General features: G+C 43.9%; 1 protein-coding gene across 1 annotated transcript in view; it reads left to right on the top strand.

Moving 5' to 3' along the window:
- The window catches only part of ABCC1 (ATP binding cassette subfamily C member 1 (ABCC1 blood group)), a 145,805-nt gene that overhangs the window by 22,255 nt on the left and 99,841 nt on the right, over nucleotides 1-23,709 (top strand). The window contains exon 2 of the mRNA XM_090276966.1: nucleotides 17,434-17,610. Within this exon, the coding sequence (XP_090133092.1) occupies nucleotides 17,434-17,610 (177 nt within the window). The remainder of the gene's footprint in view (nucleotides 1-17,433; nucleotides 17,611-23,709) is intronic.

Genomic DNA, 23,709 nt, shown 5'->3' with positions numbered 1-23,709 from the left:
ATGATCTCTTATCTCCAGAGCCTTACCTGAATCACATCTGCAGTGTCTGTCTGTTTTGCCATGTAAGGTAACACACTTATCCATTCTGGGGAAGGGGATGTGGACACCTTTGGGACTCTTCTGCCTACTGCACCTGGCCAGCATAGCTCCTGGCACAAAATAACAGGTTCAAAACACCTTTGTCAGGTGAAAAATCATTTGGTGAGGCTGGAAATGTGGAAGGGACATAGCAAGAGATGGATCTAGAAGTAAGTACAATAATAGCAGTGACATTTATTGAGCACCTACTGTGTGCTCTGGCTCATACTTAATTAAGTGTGTATTTGCATCATCTCAGTAGTGTTCCCATTTTACGGATTTGGAATCTGAGGCTTAGTTGCTTACCTAGTGTCACGCGATGAGGAGCTGGCACTCCCATCTGCCTGAAGAGGGCTGCTCGTGGGGCATATGGACCTCAACTTGGTAAGGGCTGGGATTCTGGGAAAATAGTTTCTCAGCCTCAGCACTGTTGACATGTGGGGCTGATGTGGGGGCTGTCCTGTGCATTGTGGGTGTTTAGCAGCATCCCTGGCCTTTACTGGTGAGAGCCTCCACCCCCCACCCTCACCCCAGTAGTGATATCAAAAATGTCTCCAAATGTTGTCAAATGTCCCCTAGTGGTGGTGGAGATGGGGAACCTACCTTAGGTTGAGAACCATATGTGAAAACATAAATAAGATGATGGCGCATCAAATCTATGGTCCCCAAGTCACGAGTGAAAGTCAAAATCCCTACAATGGCCTGTGAGTCTTACACAGTCTCTCCCTGCCTGGCCCCCACCTTTCTCCCTGACTTTATCTCCCATTACTGTTGAGTCATGTTGGCCTCTCTATTATTGTTCCAAAATGCCAGGCATGGTCCTACCTCAGGGCCTTTGCACTTGCTGTTTCTGCTACTGTCCTTCATGATTCTTCCCTCAGGTGCCTTACCCCCTCGTTTCCTTCAACCAATATATCTTTTTGGGGAGGTCTTCTCACTTCTCTGAGCCTTTTAAAATCATAACCCCCCACCCCCCACCCCAATCTATCTATCTTCTATCTTGTTTAGTCTTGGTCTTGTCAGGCTGTCATCTCCAGGAGGGCAGGCCCTTTGTTCAGTGTTAGGTCCTCACACCTGGAAGTGATGCTCCATAAATGAAGGAATGCTGTCAGTTCTACCTACTTCTGTGTCCCCAGAAGTATTCCTGTGCTTGGCACATGCCTGAGTCCTCACAAGTCCCTGGAACATGACCTAATGGAGGATTTGGTGAAGCTCCAGAATCTGATAAAAGAAGAGGAAGTGGATAGAAATGAACTGAACTCTGCTAGGGGTTGGGGCTGGCTGGAGAATGCAAAGGTGGTGTGTGCTCTGTAGGGAAGGACCCAGATGAGTGTCCAGGGCAGGTTGGATCAAGCTGCAGTCCGCTGACACCTGGGTACTTGTGATAGGCAGCTGAGGCTGTCTTCCTCTGGGCACTGGGAGTCCTGTTAAGACAGGTGTCTTGGTTTTGCATGTAATTCTTGCCCCTTTTCTCACAAAAGTGTTCAATTCTGTATTCTGAGTGTGAGGATCCAGTAAGGATTTGGGGCTTTTGCCTGGGCAGGGCCATGCCCTGCCTTTCTGGGTGCTCGGGATCAGGTATGGCTACTGCCCCCAGCCCCTATTTCTGGGTTTTATTCTGGTGAGTCAGAGGGTGAGAGAAAGTTGCAACTCAGCTCAGCAGTGGGCAGGCAACATTGCTCACTGGCTGTCCTGCTCCCACTGTGTCCAGGGCTGCTTGACCTTTCACGGGATCCCTTTCAGGACTATGGTGGGGGAATGAAAGCCCATGCTGGTTCTGTAAACAGGATTAGTGTCCAGAAGCCCAGCAGGTCCCCCGACATGATAGCAGCCTTCCAGCTTCCTTTTCTTAGCTTTCCTTTGCAGGGGATTTGACATCTGGGTTGCTTTTGACTGTGGCTTTATAAATGGCCTGTTGCCTCGCCCTGCGTCCCTCCTCAGCAGCCCAGCACTTGGCTGTGCCCTGCAGCTCTCCTTCCCCTGCTTTGCAGAAGAGTTTGCTGGGGCTCTGGAGCCCGCCTCCACCAGGCCCTGCCCCTGTACCTTCCAGCAAGTCTTCTTACCTCTGTTTGCTTCTGTGTCCTTCTCTAAAATGGGAATAAGATAGTACCCACCTCAGAGGGGGGCTCTGATGGTGAGATGTAACGATCCGCATTACACTGGGATACAGTCCCGGCAAACAGGCAGTGCTTTGGAGGAGCTGCCACCTAATTATTCCTGTTACCACTGTTATTAGCCCGCGTACCAGCCCCACGTGTTTGCACTCTGCAAAATGGCTGGTGATGCAGAGCCAGCAGCCCTCTCTGCATCCTGCCCACCCCAGCCCTTGTTAGGCAGCTCTGGGCAAGCTAAGCACTTAACCCTGTAGTCCAGGCATGTGTAGTAGGTTCCATTATTAATTCTGTTTGCACACGAGAGAGACCAGGGTGGAAGAGATTAGCTAATTTTCTGAAGGTCAAGAGGAAACTAGTAGTGTGACTCAGGCACTCTGGCAATGGGATCCTCACTCTTGGTTGTTTATATTCATTTTATTTATTCCCTTCCTCCTTTCTCTCCCTTCCGCCCTTACTTTCGTCTTCTTTTTTTAAAATCCTCACCCAAGGACATACTTATTGATTTTAGAGAAGGAAAGAAACATTGATTAGTTGCCTCTAGTGCATGCCCTGACCAGGGACCAAGCCGTAACCTAGGCATGTGCCCTGACTGGGGGTCAAACCCACATCCTTTTGGTTTATGGGATGTCGTTCCAACCAACTGAGCCACACTGGCCAGGGCACGCACTTCCTTTCTGAAAAGACGATACCCACTCTTGTCTCTGCATGGCTGGCTTCTCCTGACCCTTTTAGTCTTTGCTAAAATGTCACCTTCCCCTGATACTTTCTGTTCCAACACCCTTCCCTTTTTATTTGCCCTTTGTAGTTTTGTTTTTATTTGAGACCTTTTATCTTTAGTGGACTGTGAGTCTTTCAAGGGCAGAGACTGTGTTTGATTTATCTCCATAGCCCCATGATTAGCCCAGACATTGGAACATGGTAGGTACTCAATAAATAGTTATTGTATGAATGAATGAATGAATGAAAGAAGCCCTGTGCTTATGTCTATTAACCATTGTCTTGGTCTGGAATGCAAGCTGGAAACCCTCCTGGCTATTCTGTAATAGGTGGATCCTAGAATTAGTCTCATTTCACAGAGGAAGAAATCAAGGCCTGGTGAGGGCATTAGGGTGGTGGGGGCAATTTTTCCTCCAGGGCACATTTGGCAGGGTATGGAGACATTTTTGTTTGTCAGAACTGGCTGGGTATGCTGCTTGCAGGTTATGTGATCTCAGTTTCTGTATCTATAAAATGGGTTTAATTATACTACCTACCTTTCTGAGTTGTTTGGAAGGATTAAACTTGATGTGTGGTCCTGGCATCTATTGGGTAGAGGTCAAAGATGCCCCTCAAGACAAAAAATTTTCTGGCTGCAAACATAGACCTTGCACATTGTGTTCTTAAGCATCACCTTGTATTGCTCACACTGGGTAGATGGGTAGGAGGAGATGTAGACTCTGTGTCTGAGTATGAACCGTTGCTTCTTCACTTTGCACAGATAAACTTGGAATCCCTAAGGCCTGAGGATATTTAATTGCTGCCCTGCCTCAGAGAATGTTGCCTTCCAAGCAGTCTCAGCCTGAACAGTGGTGAGGCCATTAACTTTGCAAAGCCCTTAAGAGTTCCAACCACATGGCTGATAGGTGGTGGAGCCCAGGAGTTAAGGCTCAGTGTCGTACTCTGTGGGTTCAGATCCCGGCTCTGCCTCTTCCTGATCCTGTGAGTCTGACTGAGCAAGTCCATAACTTCTCTGGGCCTCAGAGTCCTCCCCTGAAAATGGGGAGTTATAATAGTCTTGACTTATTAGGGATGTTGTGAAGTTTAAGTGGACTCATGCTTAGAAAAGAGCACTGTGTCTGGCCTGGCAAATACTGCTGTTAAAAGGCACCCAATAAATGTGTGTTTTGTCTTTGTTCCCAGTTCAGCATTAAGAAATTTCCTGCTGCTGCTATTTATTTATTTAAAGGGTGAGCTTGTTTTGTTATTATTATTTTAGGGGAAAACATACAGAGTCAAAAATGCAAACAGTACAAAAGACAATAAAACAAAAACTAATAGTTGCTTCCTCTTACCAGCTTCAACCTTACCCCCTGGAGATAATCACTGTTAGCTTTTGTTTTTCTTGTCTCCTTCTAAGAAAATTGCACTACCTAGTCCAGCATCTGCATACCCTTTAATGCTGATTTTAAAGGGGCCAGTAGTACATGTATGTGATGAACAAAAAATGGAACCAGTGCATTTTCTATGTATATAGAGGCACCTACACTTGGTTTCAATTTCCTGGCTGTGTGTGCGGCTTGCAGGTTAGCGACTGGGCCTCAGTTTTTATACTTGTAAAATGGGTTAATTATAGTGCCAACCTCCCAGATTTGCTCTTGAGGACTGAATGAGAGGTAAAACACTGAGCTCAGCCCTGGCATGTGCTATTAAGAACCTTAATTCACCCTCACATTTTTCATTTCCATCAGTGGAGGAAGGTGGCATGTGCTTCTTCATTTCCTTCAGGTCTTTGCTCAAGTGTCATCTTGACCCAGAGGCCTTTTCTGTCCATCTGATGTAAAAATAGCACCCACCTCCCACTATTATTCTCTGCCTCCTTTATTCCTTTACAGGGTACTTGTTGCCGTGAGACATACATATAATGTGTTTGCCTGTTCAGTATCTCCCTTACCATACACTGAAACTGTGAGAGTGAAAACTTTTTATTTACCTTCAAATAGTACTAGTACATAGCAGTGTCCTGATAAATAATTGTCCCCTGAGGGTAGGAACCCAACTGTTGCAAGTTACTGAGATGATTGAATTGGAAAATTGATGTTGAGACCCCAGTGGAATGCCAGGTGAACAGTAGGGCCTCCCTTGTTTCTAAATCGTGTCAGAGCAACTCTGGCTCCCAGTCATTGGCGACACTGAGCAGCAGTTCCTCTTCATAATCACATCCCCTGACTGTTGTCCACCTGTCCTCCTCTCCTGTGCTGGCTGGGTCCCGGGCCGGGCTCTTTGCCTTGTCTCCCTGCAGGCCCCAGGCACATGCCCCTCTGGAAGCTGTATTAGCCAGGCCGGAGCAGCAGGGGTGGAGGGAGCACCACAGAGCCTCTGGCTGAAGCATGACTGAGCTGAGAGGGCCAGTCAGCATCAGGGTCACTTGGCATGAGGCCACATCTTGGGCCTGCCCAGGGCCACTTCTTTCCTATACCTGGCAGGATTCTGGTAGCTTCTGAATCTGATCCTGCTGAGAGGAGTGATGGTTCCCTTGGGATGTCATAGACTGCTTAGGGTGGACCAGTGTCAAACTGAGGGGGTATGATGTCTAAGACCTAATCCCTGGAGTCTGTGAATATGTCAGGTTACACGTCAGAGGGTGCGAAGACTGCAGATGGAATTGAGTTTGCTCACTGGCTGACCTTGAGAAGGGAGATTATCCTGGATTATCTGGGTGGGCCCAAGGTCATCATGAGGGTCCTTGTAAGTGGAAGAGGGAGGCAGGAGAGAGAAAACCAGAGAGATGGCAGCATGAGAAGGACTTGGCCGATGTTTGAAGGCGAAAGAAGGGGCCACGAGCCCAGGGATGTGAGGGGCCTCTAGAAGCTGGAAAAGCCAAAGAAATGGAGTCTCCCTTATAGTCTTCAGAAGGAACACAGCCCTGCTCACAGCTTGATTTTGACCCGGTGAGACCCATGTCAGATTTCTGACCTCTAGAATGGTATGATAAAAAATTGTGTTAAGGAGCTGCATTTATGGTAATGTGTAACAAATACAGGTAACTGGTTCTGAACTTGGTGGTGGTTTGAGGACTCAAATCTCTTGGCCCAGATTTCTCATGAGCAAAACCACGTGCTCCAGAAAGCCCTGTTAAAATTTATACATTATCCATCACTAGGAGCCAGCATGGGTATTAGGGGAACTCAATAATCAGGCTTCGTAGATTTGAGCCCCAACCTCATCACTGTTAAGCTGTGTGATTTTAGGCAAGTTATTTGACTTCTCTGTGTCTCAGTTTCCTCATCTACTAAATGGGGATAAAAACAACCTCCCTTTTGGTGATCATGAAGATTGCTCAAGTAAAGCAAGGTGGTACTGTTATCGACAATAATATGAGATTATCAAATTAAGATTATAGTGCTATAAACTTCATTTATTTTTATTACTGACAGAATTATGGTGACTGTTAATAGCTCTTTATTGAATGTTAATATATGGTACTGAGCTGGACCATGTGTGTATATAATTTTATTAATTCTTTAGAATAGCTTTAGGAGATAGATATTCTTAGCCTTAGTCATAGATGAGGCTCAGAGAGATTGAGTAACTTGTCTAAGGTCGCACAGTGAATAAATAGAGAAGAATGCTGGATATGTAAGAAAAGGGACAAGGGGACAGATACAGTAGATCAGAACTTATATTACTAGGATGCTTTGTATCGTGAAAGCAGATTCATTTTCAACTTGTATAAACAGTAAAGCAAATTTATTGGGAAGTCCAGTGGGAGGGCGGGCTGCAGGTGTAGCTCGCTTCAGCAGCCCACAGTGACACTAAGCACCAGTTTCTTTCATATCCATCTTTTGTGATGTCAGCTTCATTCTCACACTTGCCGTGGTGGTACTTCCCTTCCTTTTCCCTCCCAGCCCTTGGTGCTTCTTGCAAATGGCTGAGACACCTGTAAACCCCACACCTTCACCCTGTATCTCTGGGGACAAGAGAAGCTGTGTTCTTGCTGTGATTGGCTCCGCGTAGGTCAAGCGCCCATTCTTGAACTAATCACAATCATGTGCGTAAAGGACTCTGCTGATTGGCTGATGCTAATGAGGGCTCACCCCTAGAGCTTTGTCCTTAGTGTGTGGCTGAGAGTGGAGGGTTTGTTTATTGACAAGAGCCAGGGGATGTTGCCAGAGAAGGGAAAATGCACATGGAGTTTGCGGTAGGGACCATTGACCCACTGCAGCATGGCCTTTGGGAAGATGTCTTATTTCCTGGTGCCTCACTTTTCTTATCTGTGAGATGGGGATAACAGCAGTGCCTCTTGTTGTGAGAACTGAGTAGGGTCCTATCCGTGAGAAACTTAGATCAGTGCTCAGAACGTGTGGGTTGTCATTATTCTGCCCAGAGAGAAGGGGATGAGAGGGCACCACCCAAAGAAATTTCATAAACTCCCGAAGCTCATAGTCCAAGCAGATTTGGACTTGCTCCCCAGATCCTGAATATTAGGGCTGACGGATGGAGGATATAGGAGATGACTAAGCTGTGGAGGTGACCTGTGATGAGAAGCCTCAGTCAGGGGACTCTGGGGTGCACTTTTTCTGTTAAGATGACCTTGGGCCAGGTTCCCTCGAGTGCAGTGCCTGGGCCAGTGCTAGTGCCTGTTTCCTGGACTTATATTCCCTGGGGCTGAATTTTATTTTCTGGAAGATGGGCTGATGGACAGAATCAGAAAGCGGAGGTTCGATCAGCTTGGTTTCTGAAGTTCCGTGGAGTCAGAGGCTGAGCACCTGAAAAGAAAGCTGGGGGTGACTGTCCTCCCTGGGGTCGGGGGTAGTGAGTAATCAGCAGACTCAGTGAATCATCCTTCCTTAAGCCTTATAATGGTCTTCAGCATTTGCTGTTTCCTCCAGAAACCCCAAATAGAGAGGGCCACGCTGCTTGTCTCTGGGAGTTTGGATAGCGGAGGCATCAAGGTCCCAGCCAGCGAGGGACATGCAGGAGGTCCCCAATATTCTTATCTTCACTACCGTGACAGTTGTGGTCAGGGCCACCGTTGGCTGTGGTAGGAGCAGTGACTGAGGCCATGTCGGGACTGGGGGTGGGATGGCCTGTGTTGGTTGCATTCTGCAGCAGTGAAGTTCATGTTCACAATTGCATTTCCCCTTTCCACATGCCCCATCCTTCCTCTTCCCTCCATCTCTGCCCTCTTGGTCAGGGTTGGCCATCTGGCTTTAAGCAGGAAGCTGCCCTCTGAAGAGTAAGCGCCTTCCTTTGCTAAGTGTTCTCTGACCTCTTATTCTGGAATCCCGTGTCCTTAGATGCTCTCCCATTTCCTCTTGCTCACTTCTTAACTTGAGCTTTTCTGTGTCCTTAAAGCTTCCTGACTTTGGGCAGTGCTGGTGGTAACAGTGGGGATTATTGTTATCAGTATCTGCTATGTATAGTTAAGTAACCTGTCCAGGTTCACACGAGGTCAGGGGTCAGTGCTAGATTGTACTTGAATGAATTGTTATTTCTTTTAAAGACTATTTATTTTTAGAGAGAGGGGAAGGGAGGGAGAAAGAGAGGGAGAGAAACATCTATGTGTGGTTGCCTCTTGCACATCCCCAACTAGGAACTTGGCCTGCAACCCGGACATGTGCCCTGACTGGGAATCAAACCAGTGACCCTTTGGTTTCAAGGCTGGCACTCAGTCCTCTGAGCCACATCAGCCAGGGTGAATTTTTATTTTTTAAAAAAGTAAAGTGAGAAATAATGCCAGAGAGAAAAGGCATGGCTTGGCTTACCTGTTTGCATAATAACGTCTGGGGACTTGATGGGTAGGAGGATGGTGGTTAAATAAAAATACAGCATGGATGTGACACAGAGACCCTTCCTTGCAGGATATAGATATTGACAGACATGTAAGAAAACTGTTGCAGAGGGGAAGGGGAATAAGGGGGCCTGATGGTTTGGGGAGTGAGGAGGCTTCTTAAAGGAAGTACCTGAGTTGGGTTTTGAAGGATGAATAGGAGTTTGTTATGATGGAAAGACCTGTAGGGAGAGCATCTAGCAAGAGGTATGCTAAAGAACCATTAATTTGACTAGCAGCTGGGGAATGCTTTGAAGGCCAGGGATCATGGCTTTCCTGAGTCTCCAGTGCCTTGAGCAGTGCCAGACACATGCTTGGAAAATGCTTATTTGGGTGAATACCTCAGTGGACACATTGTGGAAAAGGACAGGAGAAATTGCAGAAGAAACAGATGGAGCTTGAATGTGGACGGCCTCATGAACCATAGCAAGGATCAGCTCTCAGAGGTAATAAGGAGCCATTGGAAGTTGTTACCCAGAGGGGACACCGCAATCAGATCTGTCCCATATATTAACACATGTATTTAAGTCTATGCATTTTCCTCTGAGTAGGGACTGCTTTTAAACTCATATGGCAATATCTTCTATTTCACTGAGCATAAAGAGAAAAGAGAGCTAAGCTACAGTGAGACATTTTCTGCCATTAAAAGCTTTTAGGGGAGACTTCTGGTCAAGATGGTGGCGTAGGCCGGCATGGCTGGCCTCTTCGCCCAACCACATCAAAATTACAACTAAAATACAGAACAACATTGCTCAGAACTGTCAGAAATCAAGTTGAATGGGAGTCTGACAACTACGGAATTAAACCACATTCATCCAGGCTGGTCACAGGTGCAGACGTGGAATAGGTTGGTCCCTCACCCACATGGGGTGGAAAAAAATTGGGGAGGGGTAGGTCAGGAGTGAGGAGTCCCAACCCACACCAGGCCCCTCAGCCCAGGGTTCCAGTGCCAGGAAAATAAGTGTGCACAACTTCTGGCTGCAATAAGAGGCAGAGACTTAGTCAGTGGAATAAATTGCTGGAGCCCGAAGCAGCCCCTCTTAAAGAACCCACACACGGACTCACATACTCAGACTCACTCCCTCTGAGCTCCAGCACCAGAGTAGCAGCTTGGAAGGCACCAGTGGCATAGAGGGGCAAACTGAGATACCTGGCATCAAGGCAAGCAGAGGCCATTGTCCCTTTTCTAAACCCTCCCCCCACAGAGCCAGCAAGCTGGTGCCATATCTGAGACTCCATCAGCCAGGCTAACACTGTTTCACCTGCCTTGGAGATCCCCGAGACTCGACCCCACCCGGTTTATGGGCCCACTCAAGCTGCTTTTCCATATGAATGACTGGTCTTGGCTCAAGCTTCACAAATTCCTAAATCCTCTCAAACAAGCAACAACTGGTCTTAGTAAGCCCTAGGCCTGACACTAGGTCAGTCCATAACCTGGCTTTGCCTAGGAATCTCCTCGCCCAGCACAAGTAGCAACCGTCTCAGATTGCTTTATAGCTTGGGCAGGGTGACTCCAGGATAACACCGGTGGGGGCTGACCTTGGCCTGCACCCTGGGAAACCCCAGAGCCTACACACCCAGTGGAAGCTACAGACCACGTTGGAGCACCACCGTGCCCCCCGCACAGCTGATCCTCTACGGAGGGTGGAGGTTGGTGGTCAGGGTTACAGCCAGTCCTTGCAGCTGACTGGCCTGGGTAAATCCCTCCCATTGATTTCACAACAGCAACCAAGGGTCAACTATAAAAGGGGTGTGTACTCAGCCCACACAAAAGGCGCACCTCAAGTACCCACCTTGGGTGATAGGGGAGGCTGTGCCACTGGACCCTACAGGACACCTACTACATTAGGCCACACTACCAAGACAGGGAGTCATAGCAGCTCTACCTAATAATATAGAAACAAGTACAGGGAGGCTGCCAAAAAGAAGAGACAAAATACATGTCTCAAATGAAAGAACAGATTAAAAACTCCAGAAAAAGAATTAAACAAAATGGAGATGAGCACTCTATCAGATGCAGAATTCAAAATATTTGTTAAAGGGATACTCAAGGAACTTAGTGAGGACCTCAATGGCATAAAAAGGATCCAGTCAGAAACAGAGGTTACACTAATTAAAGAACAATTTACAGGGAAATAGCAGTACAATGGATGAAGCCAAGAATGAAATCAGTGATTTGGAACATAAGGAAGCAAAAAACAACCAATCAGAACAACAAGAAGGAAAAAGACCCCCCCCCCCCAATGAGGATAGTATAAGCAGCCTGTGGGACAATTCCAGAGGACCAACAGTTGCATCATGGGGGTGCCAGAAGGAGAAGAGAAAGAGCAAGAAATTGGAAATTATTTGAAAAAATAATGAAGGAAAACATCCCTAATTTGGTGAAAGATATAGCCATGCAAGTCCAGGAAGCACAAAGAATCCCAAACAAGATGGATGCAAAGAGGCCCACTCCAAGACACATCATAATTTAAAATGCCAAAAGTTAAAGATAAAGAGAGAATCTTAAAAGCAGCAGGAGAAAGAAGAGAGTAACCTACAAAGGGGTTTCTATAAGATTATCAGTTGATATCTCAAAAGAAACTTTGCAGGCAAGAAGGGACTGGCAAGAAGTATCAAAGTGATGAAAAGCAAGGACCTACAACCAAGATTACTCCATCCAGCAGAGCTATAATTTAGAATGGAAGGGCAGATAAAGTGCTTCCCAGACAAGGTAAAGCTAAAGGAGTTCATCATCACCAAGCCCTTATTATCTGAAATGTTAAAGGGATTTATTTAAGAAAAAGAAGATCAAAACTATGAACAACAAAATGGTAACAAATACATATCTTATCAACAATTGAATCTAAAAAACTAAACAAACAAGAAGAGCAGAGACAGAATCATGGATGGAGATCATTTTTATGGTTGCCAGAGGGGAAGGGAGTGTAGGGGATGAGTGAGGAGGTGAGGGGGTTAAGTACAAATAAGGGACTTCTGGTCAAGTTGGAAGCATGGGTAGACATGCTTTGCCTTCTCACGCAACTATAGAAAGAATTACAACTAAATCTCAAAAACAAATAACTACCAGAACCATCAGAAAATTGAGCTATATGGAAGTCTTACAACCAAGGATTTAAAGAAGTCACGTTCATTTAGATGGGTAGGAGAGGTGGAGTCACCGAGATGGGGCGGAGAGGTGGTGTGGTTTTGACAAGGGGACAGATGGTGGCTGCAGTGGAATAGATGGCCCCACATCCACATGTGGTGGTTAAAAATCGGGAGGAATACCTTGGGAGCAAGCAATGCCAGCCCCAGGTCAGACTGCACAGCCCAGGGATCCAGCACCGGGATGATAAATCCCCATTACCTTTGGCTGTAAAAACCAGTAGGGGTTAGGGTAGCAGAAGAAATGCAGGATTTTCACCACTTAAAGGGCCTGCATGGTCTTAGGATGTATGCAAACCCAAGGACAGCAACTGGAAGGGCACTAATTGCATATGGGAAGTGGCTGAAGTGACTGGAGATGGGGCGAGTGCCAGGCAAATCACCAGAAGCCAGGCAGCAGGCATTGTCTCCTCTATGAGCTCCCCACCACACGGAGAACCACAATGTGGTGAAGCGGGTGGCCCCACCCTGGCAATTATCGAAGGCTCCACGCCACACAATCTACAGGTGCCTTTGCTACATAGGCCATGCTATTAACATGGAGTAAAAGCAGCTCTACCTAATACAAGAAACAAACACAGGGAGGCTGCCAAATTGAGAAGTAAAGAAATATGGCCCCAATGAGAGAATAGAAAAAAACACCAGAAAAAGAATTATAGGAAATGGAGAAAGCCAATCTCTCAGATGCAGAGTTCAAAATGCTGGTGATTAAGATGCTTGGAGAACTCATAGAGTATAGAAAAAAAAAGGAAGAAATGAAGGTTACACAAAATGAAATAAAGATAAATTTATAGGGAACCAACAGGGAAGGGAAGGAAGCTGGGATTCAAATCAATGATTTGGAACAAAAGGAAGAAATAAACATTCAACCAGAACAAAAAGAAGAAACAAGAATGCAAAAAAACAAGGAGAGAATTAGGAAACTCTGGGACAATTTTAAACTTACCAATGTCCGAATCATAAGGGTGCTAGATGAAGAAGTGGAAGAGCAAGAAATTGAAAATTTATTTGAAAAAATAATGAAAGAAAACTTCCCTAATTTGGTGAAGGAAATAGACATACAAGTCTAGGAAGCACAAAGAGTCCCAAACAAACTGGACCCAAAGAGGACCACACCAGAACACATCATAATTAAAATGACAAAGGTTAAAGATAGAGAATCTTAAAAGCAGCAAGAGAAAAGAAGAGTTTCCTACAAAGTAGTTCCCATAAGACTCAGCTGATTTCTCAAAAGACACGCTGCAGGCAAGAAGGGACTGGCAAGAAGTATTCAAAGTGATGAAAAGCAAGGACCTACAACCAAGATTACTGTATCCAGCAAAGCTATCATTTTGAATCAAAGGGCAAATAAAGTGCTTCCCAGACAAGGTAAAGCAAAAGGAATATATCACCACTAAGCTCTTATTATATGAAATGTTAAAGGGACTTATTTAAGAAAAAGGGACATTTTAAAAACGTTCAAAACTATGAACGTTAAAATGACAACAAACTCAAAACTATCAACAACGGAGTCTAAAAAACAAAGAACAAAAACAAATTGAGTAAACAACCAGAACAGGAACAGAATTGTAGGTACGTAGATCATTTGGAGGGTTATCAGTTAGGAGGAGGAAGAGAGAGAAAGGGGGAGAAATGGGAAAAGGTGCAGGATAAGAAGCGTAATTGGTAGGAACAAAATAGGGGGAAGTTAAGAACGGTATTGGTAATGGAGAAGCCAAAGAACTTATACTCATGACCCATGGACATGAACTAAGGGGGGGCGTTTATTGCTGGAGGGCAGAGAGGGACGAGGGGAGAATAGTAACTCTGGCCGAAAAAAAAGAAAAAGAAGTATAAATAAACAGTTATAGAATAGCCGTGGGGATGTAAAGTACAGTATAGGAAATGGATATGAACAGTGGTGGGAGGGTCATCTGAGGGAGTGGGGGTTGCTGGGTGGAGGGGGGCAAAGGGAAAAATCAGGACAACCGTAAGAGCATAATATGCCGTGGTCAGGGATGTAGTTGCCTTTGTATTTTATTAGGTAGAGTATAAATTGATCATTCACTTGGGGGGTAGTATCTGTCTAAATTTTAAATATGTGCACTTCGTGACCAGCAGGTTCACTTCTAAAAAATGAAACATGATCTTACAAATATGCTTGTTCTTGTGTAATGTGAGGCACTTGCCAGTTATATTTTCACTGCTGCATTGTTTGTAAGAGCAACCCAGTGCCCAGTCAGGAAAAGACTTAAGTAAAGTCAAGTACATCATGAAATGGAGTATAAAACACCACACAGAGGAGGAGGAAACTGTTCATGTGCGGTGTGGGGAGAGCTTTAAGACCTATTATTAAAGGTGGGGAAAGCAAGGTACAGAACAGTATATGGAGTAAGCGTCCTTCCATTTGATAACAAAATATAATTTTGTTATATGCGTAAGGTATTTTCTGGAAGGATGTGTAAGAAACCAATAATGGTTGCCTCTCAGGAGAGGAACTGAGGGATTAGGGACAAGGATGGCAAGATGGCTTGTCACTTCTATCCTTTGTTCAAAAGAAATAAAATTAATCTATCAAGAATAAAGCAGCTCTATGTTACTGGTAAAGATCAGTTTCTACTATTAGTTAAGTAAAAAATGTAAGGTAAAGAACAGGCATGCATTAAGTCCCTCTTGGGGAAACAAAGTAGACACCCTGTATTTGGCAGGTCATCGAGAAGAATACACAAGATGTTAGCTACGGCACTTTTGCCCTTGGGTAGGGTAGGGGCAACTGTGAGTTCAGGGAAGAAACCTTGTTTTTCACAGTATAACATTTTGTATAGTTTGAAAAAGTTTAGCACATAAATGTATTACCTATTAAAAAATAAGTGCAAAGAGAGACATGGATGGGTGTGTGGGTGGATGGAGGAATGGATGGGTGGATGTGGTGGCGCGTGGGGAGATGGGTTGGGTGGGTGGATGGACAGGTAGATGGACGCCTGAGTTGGTGCATGGATGGGCGGGTGGGGGTATGGATAGACAGACAGACTAGTGGATGATGGATGGATGGGTTTATGAATGGGCAGGTAGATACATCTATAAATACATGCATGGATGTATGGATAGAAAGCTTTGGTTGTAGTCAGGAAGACTTAGTGGGGCCAGGAGGGGCTGGAAACAGGTAATGATTAGGAAGCTGAGGTAATGGTTAGGAAGCTAATTGCAATAGTCCAGGCAAGGAATAACTGGGGCAAGAATTAGGTTACTGAATTGTCTCACATAGGAACTGAGCTTCTTGTATACATAACTGCCCTTATTAGAAGGGCAAATTCCTTTGGAATGAGCTTTTTTTGGCAACTGCTCAGAAACTTGTCTGTTTATAATAACCACCAACAGTTGGATCCCTTTTTTCACCATCACTTTAAGAAATACAAGTGGTGTGAAACCAGTTAAAATAGTCTTTGATTTAACTCACTCCTCTGATCAAATTTCAAGTGCCCACGTTCATAGAGGCATGACCTTTGTCCTAAGGGTTTCTTTGTGTTTAAAAGTTTCCTTGTTAAATACCTTTGTGCATGTTAATCATTTTAAAGTTTACATTTCATTGATTACTTGTTCTGGTTCTGGAAAACTAACCGTTTATATTCTAGTATCATTTATCAACTATACCAATGAAGAACCAGTTTAGGTACTTGTTTAGTACGTAGATCTCTCTTTTTTAAAAGTCATATACTTTACTTTGTAATCATCTTTACCATTTAAAAAATTTTTAAATTTATTTATTTTTAGAGAGAGGGAAAGGGAGGGAGAAAGGGAGAGAAACATCAATGTGTGATTGCCTCTCAACACACCCCCAACTGGGGACCAGGCCCATAACCCAGGTATGTGCTCTGACTGGGACTCGAACTGACGACACTTTGGTTTGCAGACCGGTACTCAATCCATTGAGCCACATCAGCCAGGGCCATCTTTACCATTTTTAAGTGAACATTTTAGTTGTGTTAAGCATCCTTACATTGCTGTGCATAACTAGATCTCTTTGGAAATGCTTGAAACAAAATGTTTTGATGATACAGCCAAGCATCTTTGTGAAGTGAAATGATTTGCTTCTTCCCATTACTTTCTCTTCTTTAACATTTGTTGATGTGGCTTTAAAGCTTATTTGGAGCACTGAGATTCCAGATTCCTTGGAGTTCTTGGTGGTCTCCCTTACCTGGCTGTGGGAAGGTTTGGAATCAGGTATCTGGAGAGAGCATCGTCCAGTGGTGGACAGAGGCTAGGAGAGAAGTGGGCTGCAGGGACTGTGGCCAACTGGAACACACGGATCTTATCTGAAGACTAGCTGCTCCCCAGCTCTCGCAGGAGAGCTGTGAAGCAGGAATATGGGACCAGTACTGCCAGATTTTCTGTTTTTTTTTTTTTTTAAAGAGTAGCTAGAAATCCAAATTTTTATATGAAATGTCCTGATTTGAAATATCGGCAGCTAATCTAAAGTTTTTTTTTTTTTAAGCATGCTTCAAACAGCAATAATCATAAACCATCTGTGGGCCAAATTGGCCTGAGGGCCTCCTGATTCAGGGCTTTAAATTTATCTGATGTAATCAAAGTAGTGCTAGGAAATTGAGACTTCCAAGATAGGGTAATAACTTTTCCCAAAGTTGTGTAACTGATCAGTGGTCAGATCAGGACTTGAATTAAATTCTCCATTACTGAAGTCTAATAGCGGGTTGAAGTTTATTCTTGGGCAGATGTACTTGATCTATAATATGTATGTATCTATTTATCTGGCATGTCTCTTTAACAAACTGCAGGTGGTTTCTTAAAAAAATATGATGAGTATTTAAAACAAATATGTTGTCACGGATGGATAGCTTAGTCGTTAAATGCAGGGACTCCAGAACCAAATTACCTGAGTTTGAATCAAATTCTGCTTCAGATCTTACCAGCTGTGTGATATTGGACAAATCATCGAACATCTCTGTGCCTCAGTTTTCCTATCTGAAAAAGGAGGGATAAAGTGCTAATAGAATTAAAGGAGATGATACATATAAAGTACTTAGATTAGGGCCTAGCACTACAACTGCAATTCAGCTGTTATCCATGCCGCTGCTGCTGCTGCTGTCATCACTACTGATGCTAATTGTGGTGAGGAAGATGGTGTTGAGGGTGGTGGTGGTGCTGATGAGAGTGATTGTGATAGTAATGATGATGATGGTGGTGGTGATGAAGATGATAATGGTGATGAAGATTAGAAAGTCCTCAATTAGGAATGATTCGTAAGACTAAGGCACTCTTCAATTTACAGGAAATTGCCCCTCAAGATCCCCTTTAAATGTCTATCTCCGTCTTTTGTACAAGAGTGGAGTTTGCCACAGTTCCCAGGAACCTGTTATGTGTGATGAGGCAAACCTTTTATTTCTGATTCCTTGTTTCATTGTCTTTCTGGCACTGAACTCTCCAGTTTGCACATTCTGCCTGAGAGAGCCTCAGGTGCATGGGGGTTGTCTTTCTGTTGAACCCCATGACACCTAGTTTTGAACTCCAATGGGCCCCTGTCCCTCTTTGGCACGTCCCACTGACCCCTGCCTGTGTTTGTGTTTGCAGGAGTGGAACGTCACGTGGTACACCAGCAATCCCGACTTCACCAAGTGCTTTCAGAACACTGTCCTGGTGTGGGTGCCTTGTTTTTACCTCTGGGTCTGCTTCCCCTTCTACTTCTTTTATCTCTCCCACCATGATCGGGGCTACATTCAGATGACACATCTCAACAAAGCCAAAACTGTAAGTCATCATGGGGAGGGAGCTATTCCTGGGTGGGGACTGATGGTTGGTGAAAACGGACATGTTTCTTCTACTTCATCAGCCCTGAGTTCCTTTTTCTAGAAGACAGAATCATGATGTGGTAGATAAGGCTGCGCCTTGGATTCAGACAGGGATTCACATCTCGCCTCTGTTCCTGACTAGCTGTAGGACCTTAAGCACAGTTTCCCATCATTATAATGGGGATGATAGGATCCATCTCAACAGATTGTCAGGAGATAATCAGAAAGTTTTCCTATTAGACCAGGGATATCTTTTTACTTAAAAAAGTTTTTGGCTTCCTAAATGCGGTGCTGGTAACCTCCCATGACCACATCAAAATTACAACTAAACTATAGAACAACCATCATTCAGAACTGCCTGAAGTCTTGCTGAATAGAAGTCCTATAACTAAGGATATACAGAAGAAGCCATGTTGAGACTGGTAGGAGAGGCAGAGACACAAATGGCCTGGTCCCACACCTATGTGGCAGTTAAAAATGAGGAGAAATATCTTGGCAGCAGAGGTACTCCCTGAGGAATGAGGGGCCCAGCCCTACACCAGGCCCCCCAGCCCAGGGCTCCAGTGCCAGGAAGAAAGGTCCCCATAGCTTCTGGCTGTGAAAACCAGTGGGGATTGTGGCTGAGGGAGACAGAGGGGTCCCGGAGTCCCAGGTGTTCCCCTTAAAGGGCCCATCCATGAACTTACTCAGACTCATTCCCTCTGAGCTCCAGCACTAGGGCAGCAGATTGAGAGGCACCAGGGACATACAGGGAAGAACTGAAGTGCCTGGCATCAGGGCAAGAGCTGGAGGGGCAGTTTTCTCCCAAACAGAAGTGCTGGCAGAGGCTGTTGTTCCTTTGATGAGCCCTGTCTCCACAGAGCCGACAGATGGGCACCATTTCTGAAACTCCAGATAAATGGCCTTCTCTTGTCTCATGCTGCAAACTTTCCGAAAATCTCTCAAAGGTTCATAAACCCCAAACAAGCAGCATCTGGCCTCGATGTGCCCCATACCTCTTGCCTGTGGCCCCAAGCCTGGAATTAGTGGTAGCTGGACTCAGTTTGCAGCTTATCTTCTCCGTGGCAGCTCCAAGTCCAGCATAATTAGCAGCCATCTGCAGATTGCTTTGTAGCTCATGCTGGTGGCTGTAAACAGGTTGTGGCTGACCTGTGAGGACCTCTTGGGAGGCCCCAGAGCTAGTACACACAGAGGCCAGCTTCAGACCACGCCAGAGCACCACCCAACCACCTCTGTGAGTGACACACTCAAGGGTCAGACTCAGTGGGCACCAGAGCCCCGCTGAAGCAAGTTCTGCTCTGTGGAGTCAGCCCCTGCACAGCAGCTTCTCTGCTCTAGCTGTGTCTGCTTCTTGTAGCTGATTTGCCTGGGGGTCAGCCCCTCCCATTAACATGCCAACAGCAATCAAATATTAGCTACAACAGGAGGCTGCACACAGCTCACAGAGGGGGTACATCTGGAGTGTCCCGCTCAGATGACCAGGAAGGTGATGCCATTGGGCCCTATAGGATACCTACTATGTATTGCCACTCTATTAAATTGGGAGACATAGCAGCTCTACCTAATACAGAGAAACAAACATAGGAAGGCTGCCAAAATGGGGAGACAAAGAAATATGTTGCAACAGAAAGAACAGGAGAAATGTTCAGAAAAAGAACTAAACAAAATGGAGACAAGCAATCTACCAGATGCAGAGTTCAAAATAATGGTTATAAGGATGCTCAAGGAACATAGTGATAATCTGAACAGCATTAAAAAGGACATAGAAACCATAAAAAAAAAGTCAGAAATCAAGAATGCAATAACTGAAATGAAGAATACACTAGAAGGAATCAGCAGCACATTCAACGAAGCAAAGGATCAAATCAGTCATTTAGAAGACAAGGTATCAGAAAACACCCAATCAGAACAGCAAAAAGAAAAAAGAATTTAAAAAAATGAGGATAGTTCAAGAGACTTCTGGGACAACATCAGATGTTGAAGATAGAGAGAGACAGCAGTGGATTTGAAGAAATAATGGCTGAAAACCCTTCTCTAACCTGGTGAAGGAAAAGACAAGTCCAGGAAGTGCAGAGAGTCCCAAGCAAGATGAACCCAAAGAGGACCATACCAAGACACATCATAACTAAAATGGCAAAGGTTAAAGAAAAAGAGAGAATCTCAAGAGCAGCAAGAGAAAAGCAGTTAGTTACCTTGCAAAGGAGCTCCCATAAGACTGTCAGCTGATTTCTCAACAGAAACTTGGCAGGCCAGAGGGACTGGCAAGAAATATTCAAAGTCATGAAAAGCAAAGACTAGCACCCTAGATAACTACCCAGCTAAGCTATCATTTAGAATTGAAGGACAGATAGTATCCCAGAGAAGAAAAAGCTAAAGGTGTTCATCACCATCAAACCAGTATTACAAGGAATTGTTAAAGTGTCTTCTTGAAGAAGAAGTGGAGGAAGAGGGGTAGGAGGAGGAGAAGGAATATGAATAATAAAATGGCATTAAATACATATCTTTCAACAATTACTTTAAATGCAAATGAATTAAATGCTTCAGTGTAAAGACATGGTGGCTAAATGGATAACAAAATCCTTGCATATGCTGTCTAAAAGAGACTCACTTCAGATCTAAAGGCACCCACAGACCGAAAATAAAGGGATGGAAAAAGATATTTCATGAAAATGGAAATGAAAAAAAAAAGAAGAAGCTGGGGTGTAGCAATACTTATATCATACAAAAGAGACTTTAAAACAAAAGTTATAACAAGAGACAAAGAAGGACCCAGCAATTCCACTTCTGGGTATTTATTCCAAAACACTAAATCAAAAAGATGTATACATTCATATGTTCATTGCAGCATTATTTACACTAGTCAAGATATGGAAACAATCTAAGTATCCATCAATATGTGAATTGATAAAGAAGTGGTACCTATGCACAATGGAATATGACTCAACTATAAAAGAGAATGAAATCTTTCCATCTGCCTCAACATGAATGGGCCTAGAGGGTATTGCATTAAGTGAAATAAGTCAGAGAAAGACAAATGCCATATAATTTCACATGTATGTGGAATCTAAAAACTAAATGAAAGCAGAATAGAAACAGACTCATACATCTAGAGAACACTTGGACCTCTGCCAGATAGGAGGAGTGTTGGGGGTTGGGTAAAAACAGTGAAGGGATTGAGAAGTACAGATTGATAGTTACAGAATAATCTTGAGGATGTAAAGCACAGCGCAGGGACTAGAGTCAATAATATCGTAATAGCTATGTACATGTATGGTGGTAGATGGGTATCAGATTTAGCAGGGTGGTCACTTCATTAAGTGATATAAATGTCTAATTATGGAAATTAATATAATATTGTATATCAACTGTTAATGAAAAAAAATTATTTCAAAAAGTGAAGGGAATAAGAGATACAAGCTTCCAGTTATAAATAAGTCATGGGGCATAATGTACGGCACAGGGAATATAGTCAGTAATATTGTAATAACTTTGTACAGTGACAGATCATCACAAGACAAATCATGGTGATCGCATTGTAAGGTGTATAAATGTAGAACCACTATGTTGTATACCTGATACTAATGTAATATTGTATGTCAACTATAATTTCTTAAAAAATGAGGAGGTAAAAGAGAAGTTTTTATCTTAAAATAATTTCATACACTGGAGAAGTTGCAAGAATGATACCAGGAAATCCCCCTAGCCCTGTATACCCATTACTGATAGTCACCGGTTTTTAACATTTTATCATATTTGTTTTATCGTTTGTTTTTGCTCTCTCCATATACACATTATTTATTTTTATTGAATCATTGGAGAATAGGTAGCAGCCATCATGCCTCTTTACCCCTTAATTCTTAAGTGTATCTCTTCTCGAAGCACAGATACTCTCTTAATGTAACCACAGTACGGTTATTAAATTCAGGAAATTTAACATGGACATTTTAAAAAAATCTGTCTATAGTTCAGTTGTCCCAATTGTCCCAATTCTTCCTTTTGAACATTTTTTACATCCGGTTCAGAATTCAGTCCAAAATCATGTATTGCATTGAATCATACTGCCTGTTTAGTTTTATTTAATCTAGAAGATCTCCTTTCTTTGATTTATGACATTGTCATAGTTAAGGAATGTGGGCCAGTTGTTTTAGAATGAGTTCTCTACTCAGGCTTGTATATTGTTTCCTCGTGATTGGATTCAAGTGCTGCCCTCCTGGCTGGAAAACTACAAGAGGGACGTTGTGTCCTCAGACTGTTAAATCTAGGGTTGCACGGTAGCCAGCTCTTTGATGGGATTAATTTGGATTATTTGGTTGAAGTGGCATTTGGTGTCTCCAGTGTACAGTTACTGTTTTTCCCCATATACAAGTATAAGCCCTCTGAGGGAAAGACACGTTGGGAACATGGATATAACATGCTCCTCATTCTACTTTTTCCTGTTGACTTAGCATGTATCTCAGTAATTTTTTTGTTTTGTTTTTTTGCGCATGTGTTTTTTGCAAGACATATGCTTTATGAGCACATTATTCTCACACATCTTAATCTGATACACAAGATTCTTAGTTCATTTTACAGATTCTGAAATCAACTTGTCCAAAAGGTAACTTCTGAAATGATGGTTGATGTAGCAAATGAAAAACTTCATCCTAATATTGACACTTAATAAAGACATTTATAAAATAGGCTTCTTATTTAGTGTGCTTGAACACAGCATGTGTGGAATGAATTCCATTTACTGTGGATAGTTTTTGCTGCACAGTTGCTAACACTAGAGAAGACCCGGGCCTCAGGATTTAAGAGATTTCAAGTGTTCCCAATGTATGCTAAAAAAATAAAACATGACAAATAATTTCCGAGGCAGTGATTTGAAGCTCAGAAGTGAAGGGGCCAGTACGTAGGGCAAATTGCCTGGGAGTCAGAAAGGCTGGCAGCTTTCACTTAGTGTGGCTTTGTCATTGCCTGAGTATAATCAGGTATGCGATAAAACTCCCTAGGAATCTTTTAAATTTTATAACGGTAGCTCTCAGTAATATTTTAAAGCTACATTTCCCAAGACTTATTTCTGTATACCCTTGGTAAACAGGAAGACCTGAGTAGTTTTACTGACTCTGTCCCTTTGCTTATATCGCTGTTCAGACCTGTCTTGTTCATACTCTAATTCAAGCCTATCTCCTGTCTTCCTCTTAGACCTCTGGGAAAACACATCTGCCTTTAAAATGTAAATCGGGTCTTATCCTTGCCTTGTTCAAAAACCTTCTGGTAACTTCTCACAATGGGGAATAAAATCTGAAGTGCTAACAGTGGTGCAGCTTGATCTAGCTCCAGGCTCCTGTTCAGCCATCTCCTACTGAGCCCATTGCCCTTTCCACAGTAGCCATAAACCCATTAAGCATGTTTCTACCCCAGTGCCTTTGCATTTGCCGTTCTCGCTGCCTGACTGCTTCTTTCCTTCAAATACTCACTTTTGGTCTTTACTCAGATGTCACCTGATCAGAGAGGCCTTCCCTGACTATCCTATCTTACCTGTTTTGTTTTTCCTCATATCACTTACTCTGTGGCATTGTAGTATATATTTTTCAGTTTGTTTCTTGCCTATTTCCATTCTACTAGAATTTCAGCTCCATGAAGGCTGGCCCTTTTGACTATTTTCTTTACTGTTGGATCCGTGGCACCTTTAAAAGTATGTGGCCCATAGCAGGCCCTGAGTAAATTTTGGCTGGATGAGTGTTGTTGAATGAATGGTTATTGTGCTGGGGTTGCTGGTATAGATAAGTTCTAGACTGAGCTCTTGAGTTTTCAGGTGCTGGGGTGAATGGTGACCAGACAAATTAAGTCATGCCTGGGGTGTGGGAGGGGGCGGTATACTGGTTACAGACCAGCATGAGATGGCTTAGATGGTGGCTCACCCCACTTAGCACTTGTGTGTGTTCCAGAGGGTATGTGCTGTGTTCAAGGACCATAGCTGATGGTGTAGGGGTTGGCTGGTCCCCCTGAGGCTGAGGTCTGAGCTGGGGCAAGCTCCAGTGCTATCTGTTGTAAGACATGCATGTACTTCTCTTCC

This window comes from Furipterus horrens, unplaced genomic scaffold (genome assembly GCF_987537825.1).
Source record: "Furipterus horrens unplaced genomic scaffold, mFurHor1.1.pri manual_scaffold_5, whole genome shotgun sequence".
Lineage (NCBI taxonomy): Eukaryota > Metazoa > Chordata > Mammalia > Chiroptera > Furipteridae > Furipterus > Furipterus horrens.
Note: the sequence above shows the minus strand (reverse complement) of the source record. Positions and strands in the feature narration are given on the sequence as shown.